The sequence below is a fragment of the Antechinus flavipes genome, chromosome 6 (genome assembly GCF_016432865.1).
Source record: "Antechinus flavipes isolate AdamAnt ecotype Samford, QLD, Australia chromosome 6, AdamAnt_v2, whole genome shotgun sequence".
NCBI lineage: Eukaryota > Metazoa > Chordata > Mammalia > Dasyuromorphia > Dasyuridae > Antechinus > Antechinus flavipes.
In genome coordinates this window covers 166,018,382-166,031,834 of record NC_067403.1, presented here as the reverse complement: position 1 = coordinate 166,031,834, position 13,453 = coordinate 166,018,382, and the positions used below count along the sequence as shown (strand labels likewise).

General features: G+C 34.0%; 1 protein-coding gene across 1 annotated transcript in view; it reads left to right on the top strand.

Annotated features, from left to right (window-relative positions):
• Positions 1-13,453, top strand: part of FAM47E (family with sequence similarity 47 member E) — a 46,046-nt gene that overhangs the window by 16,601 nt on the left and 15,992 nt on the right. The window contains exons 5-6 of the mRNA XM_051964394.1: positions 3,160-3,366; positions 8,491-8,646. Coding sequence (XP_051820354.1) covers positions 3,160-3,366; positions 8,491-8,646 — 363 coding nt within the window. The remainder of the gene's footprint in view (positions 1-3,159; positions 3,367-8,490; positions 8,647-13,453) is intronic.

Genomic DNA, 13,453 nt, shown 5'->3' with positions numbered 1-13,453 from the left:
TAACTCATTGGCCAGAACTGAAGCTCTGAGTTTACAACACTAAGGTTCATGTTTGAAGACTTCTCAATCATTATCTCTTTCACTCAGAATTTCTTCTACAAACATCAAATCTGATTCATGTTTTAGTCTCGACAAAAAAGGAAAGGTCCCAAACTAACAAAATATTGAATAAAGAATAGACTTTATTTAATCTGATAGTTTTTTTAAAGCACAAGAACTTTATGTTTAAGTCTGTAAACAATAGAAATACTGTCAGAGAGAGAGAAAGAGAGAGAGAGAAAAGAGAAAGAAAGAGACCAGAGGAAAGAGAAAAGTAAGGAAAAAGAAGGAGAGTGAGAGACAGAGATAGAAAGACACAGAGAGATAGAGAGACAGAGAGAGAAAAGAGGAAAAAAGAAACAGAAGAGAGAAGGATGGTGAGAGACAGAGACACAGAGAGACAAATAGAAAGAGGGAGAGGTAGAGGAAGGAAAGGAGGAAGGGAAAGAGAAAGATGAAAGAGAAATGCACACATGTACATGGAAAGCAAAGCATTTATTCTTGCTAATGATCTGAGCAGTAATCAGAAGTTTGACCTAACTCAGGCCTGTAACCTGTTCGTCCAGGTTAAATGTGGGAAGAAAATAAGTCATCCATAAGCTACTGAACTGTTAACAAAAGGGAGTGTACTTAACTATACCATAGAAAGACTATTCAAGGGGATTTAACTCTTAGCTTGGAGAGACACTGTCTCCCTTGCCTCTGTATGGAAATATGTGGTTCAGCTGGGTAGGGTGTGGGAATGCTTAAAGTTTGGGAATACCTGCCAAGTCTGAAGAGACCTGACTCCCAAAGTTCCCAAAGGGCCTTTTATGCCCTTACATGACCAGGAAGCCAAGTAACAGTCCCCTAGACTAATCAGATCCTGGGTATAGATTTGTACTCTTTCAGAGAAAAACCAGTCAAACCTGTATGGAAGAAAGGGTTAGATCATTGCTGTCTCCACAGCAATCTATCCCTATGGGAAGCTCAACTTCCTCAAGAGATACCACTTCTTTGTTCAGAACTGTAACACTAATCGTTCAAGAGGATGGCACTAAGTTGCTAGACTCTCAAGCACCTCACCCCTCCAGGTAGCCCCTCCTCTCCCACAGATCTATACAGAATAGTATGTTATTCTCATTTCCTATTTTAACAAACTTACTAGACTGATGAATGAGGTAGAATGCTATTGATATACTTAAATTGTGAGTCTCATTTAACAAAATTTCTCATGCTGTTCTTTTGGGAGAAGAAAAATGGAGAGATATGAATTAGACAACAGCATGATTAGGTAGAATCAAATTAGTTGGATGCAAGTTCTCAAAGAATAGTTCCATATTAGTTTGGAAGAAGATCTCCAGTGATGTACTTCAAGGATATATGTTTGGTGCAATGCTACTTAACATTTTTAATGGTGACTTAGATAAAGATATAGATGGCATAGTCATCAAATTTGCAGATGACACAAAAGTAGAAGAGAGAGCCAGAACCCTTAATGATAGGAGCCAAAAAGTTGGGATTTTAATAGGAATGAATATAAAGTCTTACGCTGGGATTTCAGATCATTATCTTATAGAGAACAATGGATGCATAGTAGTTTGTCCAACAGGGATATTTTAATTTTCTAGAAGCTCAATGTGAGGCAACAATATGAAAATTAGTGGAATCAGAATGCAGAAAGAGAATGTGCTGTCCAGGAATGGAGAGGTGACATTTCTGTTTTATTCTGCCCAGGTCAAACCATATTAAGAATATTTTTCTCAGATCTCTATGCCATAATTTAGGAAAGAATGCATCCAAAGAAGGGCAGCCAAGATGGTAAAGCTGATGCCAGGGACATTGGTCGCTGACTTCTGGATAAGGTTGTCTCATCAGCCTTATGTTTCAGAAATGCAGCATCTTATTCATTGAATCAGTCACTGAATTATAGACAGATAGAGGCACCAGGGATTACTGCCCCATTGACACAGACTGGCAATGACACAGACCCTTGGCAAATCATTTGACCTCTCACTGATCCAATTTTCTAAGATTAAAAGTTGCAGAGAAGCTATTGGTACACAAGTCCAGTTCTTGTTTTCTCTTCAAGAACTGGCCCTTGGAAAAAAAAAAAAAAGAACTGGCCCTTGGTATGTTAGAATAATTTTCCAGCACTGCTAAGAATTTCTTTTCTATAAAAAGAGAGTAAGGATTTTTTATTAAAACAGAAAACTTCCTCAGATACATTATGGTCTCCAAAACCAGGTTACTATGTTTCTTTCACCTCATCAAAACGGTATTTAAAGAACTGACAAGTAGCAATCCAGATGTTCCTGCTCAATAAACTTCAGTGATTCCCTATTATATCTAGGATCAAATACCGATTCCTCAGTTTGGTATTTAAAGTCTTATATTTAGTATTTAAGGTTTTAAAGTGATTTTCTAAGACTATTTCCCTCTGGACACTCCTGGATCAAGCAAAATGACCTACCTTCAATTTCTCTTATACAACACTCCATCTGTCTCCCATGGCCTTACACTATGTTTCCCTGCCTGGAATGTACCCACTTCTCTTTTCTTGTCTTCCTTCAAGGCTCAGTTTAGATGAAATATGAAGATTTTCTTGAACTTCCTGACTAGTAGTGGTTCATTCTCCATCCCTATTCCTAGGCCATTAGTTTGTATTGTACATATAGCTATATGTTATGTAGGTAGATTATAAGCTCTTTGAGGGCAGGAATTCTTTTGTCACAAATACTTAGCACTTTAAGAATTGCAAAGCCCTTTACATATCTCATTTGGTCCTCACAACAAGCCTGGGAGGTAGATGCTATTATTACCCCCATAAAAGAAAGGAGGAAACTGAAGCAGGCAGAAGTTATGTGAGTTGCTCAATCATACAGCTAATAAATATCAGAGGAACGATTGGAACTCAGTTTTTTCTTACTCCAAGGTCAACACTACCTATCTGTTGCTCATCTAGCTATCCACCTCATAGCAGATGCTTAATAACTACTTGTCCAGTAGTTGAAACTTTTCTCTCAATAAATTCCTTGTTCTCTCCAAAATATCCCAGAATACTGTAGAAAAAAAAGTAAGAAATTGTTTGCTTTTCAATTGTTTAACAGTAATGCTTACTGTATGATGTTGATGTACTAGGGGGAGAATGACAAAATGGACGTGGCAACAGTCATGAAACTGTTTGAAACTAGTTACGAATGTCCAAAAACCTACAACGTCCTCCATCTGATGGAAATGAATCAGGTGCCACTGGACCTAAAGAAGGGTGTGGGGCTAACAAGGCTGCAAGAAATGCGATATTCTTTGGAGGAGATTGACCATGAAAGGAAAACAAAGAGAACAAAGGTAAGATCCCATTCTGAAACTTTCAGAAGAAAAAAATGCAAGTAGCCGAGGAAAGCAGACCTGGCAATTTCTTGAGCTTTGAACAGCTGTCTACTCTTTATATTTTAATTCTTGTTTTTTAATCACTGAATAGATACAGCCTCAGTCAAACTGAGACCTGTTGATGACTTTAGCTTAAAAGGGCCAACATCTCCCATTGCATTCCTAGCTGTCTCTAGTCGTTCTGATCTATATCTGGTCACTGGACCCAGATGGTCTGGAGGGGGAAGTGAGGCAGGTGACCTTGCTCAGCCTTCCCTCACTTAATCCATGTAAGTGAAACCAAAAAGTAATCTCCTGTCATGCCTTTTCTGGTCCCAATGATAGTTTTTATTTGACGACTATTTCCATAGCAAGAGATGGAAAGCAAGGGCGGGGAGGCACAGGATTGCAGGGCAGATTGCAAGATACCTTATTTGATGATTGCATGGGGTGCACTGTTACAACAAGTTAGGTAAGTTTGTACTCACCAATTAAAATTACTTAACTAAGGAAGGAACTGCAAAACTAAATGGCTTAATTCCCCAAAGGTGCATTCTTTTACCCTCCATCCCCCAGGAACTTTCTACTTTTATCCTTTTTTTGTTGTTGTTCTTCAAATTATCTTTTCATTCCTACATTTCTCATATTTTTCTTTTCTGATTATACTTTTATATCCCACATTTCTTTTCTTAGCTGTTATTCTATCAATAGGCATAAATTTTATTTCCACTTTTTTACTATTACAAAATGTGCTGCTGGGGTTACTTTGATTCATATGGTATCTTTGTTAGCTGTAGCTTTTTGTATTAAATAGTGGGTGTGGACAAAAGGCATGAATATTTTAATGACTTTTATTCCGTAATTTCAAATTGTTTTCCAGAATAGTTAAGCCTAATCACAGCTCCAGAAATAATGAGTCCTATACAACCTCTAGTATTGATTTTCTCCTTTTTTATTTTTGTCAATCTTCTGAGTACAAGTTGTTTTACTGTGCATTTCTCTTATAAATAATTCAGAGCATCTTTTCTTATGATGTTTAGAATTTGCAGATCTTTTGAAGACTTCATATCCTATGAACACATCTAATTGGGAATTACTTTTGCTCCTATATGTATCAATTTCCTTTATATTTTTCACATATTTTCATGTACTTTTATGTGTGACCATAAATATATGTGATTATATACTTTTATCAGTAATATTTGATGCAAAGATTCCTTCCCTCCAAAATAGGTTCTTTTCTGATTCGTGTACTAACTTTGTTTTTTCAAAAGCTTTTAAATTTTATAAATTAAAATTGTTTATCTTTTTTGATCTATCCTATCCCTTGCTTGCTTAAGAGTCTCCTCTTGGTTATAGGCAGTTATAGGTATGAGAATTAATTCCTGGTTTTTTCTAATTTTTTAAAATGATGGAACGTTTTACTTTTAAGCCATTTGTCCATTTGGAATTTATTATGGTATATATAGTGTAAGATGGTGGTATCTATATAATTTATATCAGACTTCTTTGCAGTTTTCCCAGAAGTTTTTGTTCTTGGTTTAAGCCATGTCCCAAACCTCAAAACCCTTTGGTACGGTATTGTCTTTTCATTGGTAGATATCAATATCCTGCACCTGCATGAGAGGTGGGTTAGAGCTGGTCAGAGTGGAAAGAGAAAAGTTCTAGGCAAAATGTCTTCAAGTTTTTGGAGATTTTTCAATTTCTTCAGGTCTGATGCTTTTCTGGCTTCCAGTTTCAAAGTAGAAGATGTATAATACCAAACCCACCTCAGATTGTCGAAGAGAAAATAATACTCTAGAAATTAAAAAAAAAACAGTTTCTTGCAAAATAAGAGATCAGAAGTTATATTCCTATAGAAAGAGCCCTTATGTTCTTAAGGACTATTCCCTAAATGGAGCATGGGATGTTATCGTGTGGCTCAAAGGGAGACAGAATAGACATCTGTAGCTTCTTCACCCCATCTGTCTTCTCCAAGGAATATCTTAATTTCCTGTTGAGGGAAAGCAAACGTTGGGCTTAAAACTTGACCACTCTTCTCTCCTTAAAAAGAGGGGGATACCAAGTTAGAATTATATCTACTACTTAAATATTATTATTCTAGCAGGTATTATTTTCAGGTTCAAGGTAATCTTTTGATGGGGAAATGAGGCTCCAAGTTTAATACCCTAGACTTTACTTCCTTTCCTTCAAATACTATTTCAAATCCACCTCAGATTGTCGAAGAGAAAATAATACTCTAGAAATTAAAAACATACACACAATAACAACTGGTAAAAATATACATTTATCCAATAGCAAAACAGAAATCAGCATACATAGAATGGTATATACCAGATAGTACAGAGCGAAGAAACTCTCCCATTGGAGCAAGGGGAAATTTTCTGATGTTTCTCAGGTGGCAGGCTGGGGACTTCCAGCTCCTCTCATTTTGCCTTCTTCTCAGTCTTTATTTTCTTTTTAGCAATCTGAAATGGGATTAACATCTTCCATCTTCACTCCTGAAGCTAGAACTCAAAGGAACCCAAAGACTCTCAAATAGTCAGAGAGACTCAAATAGCCTGGAACTCTTCTCTCTCCTGCTTTTGCCAGTTCTGCCCCATCTCTCACACAGGTGCAGAGGTCTGATCTTCACCCACAGACAGAGATTATACGCCAATAGACTTTGTGACTAAGGTCATATATCTAACAATAAATGTGTTTGATTTGTCTTGCTTGTATAGTATATGTATTCCAATGTTCTACTTTTCTGGAGGCTTTTTTTTTTTAGAACCAATAGTTTTGATGATTACTACTTTGTAGCATCTGTCAGTTAGCAAGCACTTAAAACACTTTGTGTTAATACTAGGGAACAAAAATACAAGAAAAGAGAAAGACAATCCCTGCCTTCATAGAGCTTACTTTCCAATGATGGGAACAATACATAAGAAAACTGAAAAGGAAGTGGGCAAAGATATATGGTGAAGGGGTGAGAGGGTTTGGTAGAAAAAATTCAAAGGGCAACTTGAAGAATTAGAAATGACTGTCCTGGATGTCCTCCCTTCTGAGAAGAGATATCCAATCAAAGAGGTTACAGGATGAAAGGCTATTTCCAATGTATGAATTCCAAGACTGGAATGACCTTTCAGGATGAAGACATTTCTGGGAAATGGCAAGAAAAAAATTCAGAAATACAGACCAGAAAAGAAATAAAATTTGAGTTTTGGTAATGTTATGTTCCCTTTATTCCTACATGGTTTTTTTTTTGGTTGTTGTTGTTGTTTCCCATTATTTCTCATGAAATACCTTTTGTTTCTCCAAATAAATTGTGAAATTCTTTTCTCTGGGTCTGGAAAGTATGCTCTTGGTAAATTAATTGGTATGACTTTAAACTTATAAATTAATTTAGGTAGCATAATTCTTATTATATTGACATGACTCAACAATGAACACAGCATATCTTTCTAATTACTTATTTTTCTTTATTTTTGCAAAGAGTGTTTGGTAATTATTTGTATAAAACTATAAGGCCTACAGCATTTTTAAAAAACAAAAAATCATTTTAGAATATATATACATACATATACATAGATACGCATATATACATATGTATTCATTAACACCAGATAGAACTTTCACATATATACATACATACATACATACATACATATATATACATGTATATATTTGGAACTGAACAATACAGGAATGTTATTTTTATAATTAAATTCCTAGATATTTTCACAAAATGACAGAATTTTAGTGTTGGAATATACTTCAGCAACCATGTAGTCTGACTCATCCCCCTCTCCCCCAAATAATTGCTACTCTGTATTATGCATGGACTTTCTCTTTTTATTATATTGCCTTTTAGTTTTCTGCTCTTTATGAAAAAATGCTGATGAATTTTAAAAATCTATTTTGTATATCACTATTTTACTAAAGCTATTAATTATCTCTAATTCCATTGTTGATTCAATGGGGGTCATGTTATGGGGAAATAGGGATAGTTTTGTCTCTTTGTCTATGTTTATATCTTTAATTTCTCTTGCTTTACTTATAAATAGAATTTCCAGAACTATTTAAAATAAGAGCAAATAGAAGGGATATCCTCTTTGAACTGAGTATCCTTCTAGTGTTTCTTCATTGCAAGTAATAAAATAAGTTGGTTTCAGATGACCTTTGATAATATTGTAAAAGATCAAGAGAAGAGCTTACTTTTGCAACTACTCCAACCCATATTCTTAAAGTGAGAGAATGTCTTGCCTGATTTCCTACAAATATTTTTCTCCACTTGGCAACATTCAGAAGAGAGCTATCAATGCAAAATTTTATTATAGCTAGAACATTATTTGTAAAAGTTGGTTGAATTATAATAGTGTTCATTTTTTTTTTGTTCTAGATTCCTTTTGCAGTTATGGATCTCTTCTCAGAATAGTGTTTTTGAGTGCAAGAGATATAATATATAGGATTACAAAGGACACCAATTGTGTGTTAAAAAAAATAAAATACAGATAAATTTTTTTTTTTTAATTCATAGACTCAGATTAAGAGCCCTTGACATAGAAGGAAGCAAATTTTTTTCTCTGAATGCTTCAGAGTTGGCACAAGGTCTTCTTGTTCCCTCTCTTTCCCAAATAAAGGCACAAGATTTGACATTTATAGTACCAGACTGAGTAAATACTTGTCTATTAATATTGTGTAAGTTCAGTGTTGGCTACAATGACTCATGGAGGATATTTATCATCTTTTTATTATTTCTAGTTGCTACTTTGATTTAAGTTTTACAGCAGGATGGACTTTTTTTTAAGGTACTCGGTGGAATCTTTTGCAACGAATATGATTATAGGTTTGCTTACATGTAAAATTTAAACTGTTCTGAAAATAACATAGAGCTATTATCTACTTAAGGAAATATTTTCATTAATGACATAAATGCAAACCAATGGAAAAGTATTTCCCCAAAAATATTAGGGCAGGAACTGAATTTAAGTATTCTCACAATGATGATATTGATCTTATCAACAGCATTTGATCAAGGAACCAAGGACTTACTTTTTGCATCACTGCAATAATAAATCAGAGTATCCTAAATAGTATTGGAAATTGTTTTCTTTTCTACAGAATCCTTACAAACCAGAGTGGGTAAAATTCAACTATGGAGCCTGGTATTTGCATACCAATTTATGGAAGAAGCGAAGAGCAAATGAACCTCTGTTGGATCCTAAATTGGAAGCTACTTCAAAATATGAAAAGTTGAAAAAGAATCTTCTAGAAAAGGTACATTCACATGTCATGATCTATAATCTCATTTTCATTTGGACTAAAAATTTCCTTTGTCCATTTGTGACCCTTCTACCTAATTCTAGGATCTTTTGAGAAATATGTAATTTTCCTAGACTGTCATAACAATTCAAACCATAAGTTCTATAATTAAGATAATAATTAGAGAGTATTTGTTAAGTTCTCTGACAACAGGATGGGCCCAAAGGATATTTGAATAATAATATTCAATAGATAATGGATTAGCTAGTGTGATTGATGAATGTGATATATCATCATATGTAACTAGGATTTTCCATTTCCCCACCTCAGTTAATGTAATGAAATTGATAAAAGAGCATGATTTTTTTTAAAAAATTCATTTTTTGTTCATTGTATCTTTTTTTTGTTCATTTTGTTCATTGGTATCTTTTTACATCATTATATTATATCATATTATATCTTTTTAATATGCTCTCTCCAGAGAGTTATTTCATAATAAATAGTATTTTTAAAGACACAAAAAATAAAGAGGAAAATATCCATATAATTTATCAATAAAATCTGAAAATATCTGCAAAGTGCATCACTTGTGGATCTCTCATCTCTGCAAAGGAGTAGGGTAGGAATGTCCTCTAGTCCCTTCATTTGAGTAATTTGAGTAGTTTGTAATTGTAATGCAATATTCACTTTTGACTTTTTGTGTATGTGTGCATGTGGTTTTTTTTTTTTTTCTATTTATATTGTAGTTGTTGTGTATACTGTTTTCTTAGTTCTTCTTACTTCATTTTGCATTCATGGAGATTTTCTTTGATTTTCTATTTTATCATATTTACCATTTCTTACAGCACAGTATTATTCCATCATATTCATGTACTACAATTTGTTTAGCTATATCCCAATTACTGAGCTTCCAATTTTTTGCTATCACAAAAAGTGCTTTTCTAATAGTATCAGATTGTTTTGATGATTGTGGCTTTGTAATACGGTTTGAAATCTGGAACTACTAGGTTTTATTTCTTAACATTTTTCCCATTGATTGTCTTGATATTTTTGGCCTTTTCTTCTTTCAGATTAATTTTGCTACTATTTTATCTAGTTCTATAAAACAATTCTTTAGTAATTTGATTGGTATGCACTAAATAAGTAAATTAATTGAGGTAGAATTGTCATTTTTATTATATTGCATATATGTATATATATATTACTATTTCTCCAGTTGTTTAGATCTGTTTTTATTCGTGTAAAAAGTGTTTGTAACTGTACTATTATAATCCCTGGGATTGTCTAAGCATATCCCAAGAACTTTATATTGTCTGTAGCTATTTTAAATAGAATTTCTTTTTCCATCTCTTCCTGTTGGCTTTTATTGGTAATATATAGCAATGCTGACATTTTGTATGGTTTTATCTTACATTCTGCTACTTTGCTGAATTTATTCAGTGCTTCAACTGTTTGGTTTTTTTAACTGACTTCCTATAATTCTCTAAGCATATCATCATGTCATGGCAAAGAGTGATAGTTTTGTTTCTTCATTGAGTATTTTTATTTCTTCAATGTACTGACAAAATGTATTTGTCTTACTGCTATAGCTAGTATTTTTAAGACAATATTGAATAATAGTTGTGATTATGGTCATGATTGCAAGATCTTATTGAAAAGGCTTCACGTTTATCCCCATTACAGATAACGCTTGCTCTTGGTTTTAGATTGATACTATTTGTCATTTTAAGAAAGAGTCCATTAATTCCAGAAAGCTTTTTCTGCATCCATTGATATAATCAAATAATTTTTGTTTTTATTGTCATTCATGTAGTCAACTGGTAGTTTTCCTAATATTGAACCAGTCCTTCAGTTCTTGGTATAAATCCCATCTGGTCATAGTATATTATCTTTATGATATATTGCTTTAATCTCCTTCCTAATATTTTATTTTAAAATTTTTCATCAATATTCATCAAGGAAACTGATCTATAATTTTCTTTCTCTGTCATTGCTGTCCCTTGTTTAAGTATCAAAACCATACTTGTATCACAAAAGAATTTGGTGGAGCTCTTTTACTTGTTTTTTCAAATAATTTATGTATTATTGGGATTATTGTTCCTTAAGAGTTAGATAGAATTCACTTGTGAATCCATCTGGTCCTGGGGAATTTTTCTTAAGGAGTTCATTGATGACTTAATCAATTACTTTTTTTCAAAGATAGAGTTATTTAAATAATATATTTCCTTTTTTTATTAACCTGGGCAATCTATATTTTTGTAAATATCTATCCATTTTGCTTAGATTGTCAGTTTTATTGGCATATAATTGGACAAAGAAATTTCTAATATTTGCTTTAATTTCATCTTCACTGGTGATGCATTCACCCTTTTTATTTTTGATAGTAGTAATTTGGTCAACTCACACCCATGTCCTCTTATCTTTGAGCAAGGTAGAAAATGGAATTAGGAGAGACAAAGAGGTTAGGGATAGGATTGCAAAAAAAGAAAAGAAAAAAGAACGAAAAGCAAAAGATTATTGAAGCATTTTAAAAATATGCACAAAAATAGAAGACTAAAAGGAATCCAGATAAGCAGGATAATTTTTAATAATTATATGTTCAATTTATTGTATTTTCCCAATCAAAAGCAAGCTATATATAGCAGCGATTAATAGTGTCATATATATATATATCTTTTTCTGTTATACTATGCATGTGGAAGTCTCCAGATTAATGAAATAAGAAATAGAAAACATTTCAGAAAAAAAAATTGAACATTCCCCTCTCTCATTTCCCGGTCAGAACAAGATAGATTGACAAGTGAATTCTATGACATATTAGAAAAAATAATCCCAAGGTCACAAAATATTTTCTTTATGTAGAAAAAGGTGGAATTCTATCAAATTTCTAAGGTAGAAAAAGGAGAGAGAGTTACAAGGGAAAAAAAATCTTTGCAGCAAAGTTCTCTAAAAAATGTAGGGTCAATAAGATAGAAAAGGAATTGATGTAAATAACAACAAAAATTATTCTGTTTAAGAATCTGATTATTGGATAAATAAAGAACATGAACAAAGCAGGTCTCAAAGGAAGAAATCTAAGCTATTAATAGTCATATAAAAAGTCACTAATAGGAAAATTAAAATAACTCTGAGCTTTCATTTCATCAGATTGGTAAAGATGACAAAAGGGAAGAAAATCTGGAGAATCTGTTCCTGGAGTCAGGAACACAATGTATTATTGGTGGAGCTGTGAATTAACTCATCCATTTTGAAATGGTATTTGGAGAAATACCCTAAAAATCACTAAATTTGTTTACTCAGCAGGCCCATAATTAGGTATAGTTCCACCTGGGAAAGGTGACTGATGTTAAATGTAAGGAAGGACTGAAGAGTAATGGGAGGCAGAATCTATTCCAGATAGGAGGATCTTTGGAAATTTTCAACTCTGAAGAAGGCCCGGAGTGGACATATCATTGGGCCCAATTTCAAATGGAAGATGTGAAAATATTGCTATGCCAAATTAGATACAATTGTGAGCAATTATAGCCTTGTCTGACGCATTGATCTGATTAATGAGTGATCTGCAAGACAGAGCTTGCTAATTTTTTAAATGAGTTTACTTCCCACTGAACCTGGTCAATGTATTCATTCTCAACTTCTTCCTACTTAAGGGATAAATGTCATTTTTCTCCTCCCTTCATTCAGGTGGAGCTGAAGCATCTCTTGTTCTCTCTCTCCACAGCTAATCATTCTGGTATGAGAGGATAATATTTCCTTGGAAGTAAAGGAGTCACAATTTAGTTTTTATGAATGACTCAACAACTCTGTCCAGTAAAATCCTAAAACTTGAACTTGATGCACTCTTAGATTTCTCCTGAGAGATTAAAGTCATGGTGTAGAGAAATTATGGAAAGATGGCAGAATAAGGCAGAAAAATACCTGGCTCTCCTAAATGCCTCAACAAATAATTTAAAACAATGCCTTAAGGTGTGATGCTGAAGAAACTGAGGCAGGATAGAGATTAGAGAGTTTTTAATATTTTATTTGAGAGGCAGAGATTGTCTGGGGCCAAAACAGGATCCATGTTGACCCCAGCAGAGTGAATGGGACTCGAGTCTCAAAGCATTCAGCAATGAGTGAAGAATTCCAAGGATTTTTATAGGACTTCAGAAATCAGGAGAGATAAATGGAGGGGGTGGGGTAAGAGCACTGATGAGCGAGAACTTTCAGGAATGAATCATAAATTCGATTCAGACAGGTTGGGTGTGAGGACCATAAATTCTGTTAAGCTGGGAGTGAAGAAGGTAGTCAAGCTAGAGACAAGATGTCTGGAACAAGAGAGATACAGGGTGCCAGCTAGGTATCTGAGATGAGCCATCTGCTTTATGGAATGCTAATGGTCAGCCCCAATTTATATCAGTTTTAATAATCAGGAAAAATGGGGGCTGGACTAGCATACTAACTCAAGGAAATTGAGATATTATAATTCAGGGAAATTAATGCAGGGAAGCTGAGGTACAGAAACTGAGGTATTATAATTCAGGGAAACTGAGGCATAACCAAGGTAAATTTAAGAGCAGCAAAAATAATTAAAACTTGGAGTAAAGCAGTCATCCAGACTAAGTCAATTTGGGAAGATAGGAAAGATCTAACCTCTTGGGATAGAAGTCTGGCTTGCTTGAAGTGCAGATACTTCTGGGCAGATATCACTGAGTAAACAAACAGCAAGCCCTGGGGGCAACTGTAGTGGCAGCCTTAGCTTTAGCACTTTTTGCCGCTAAACAGGGGTTGGGCAGCTGCTGAGGAGAAGAGTGTGATAGTCCTCCACTGGCGCTGAATATGA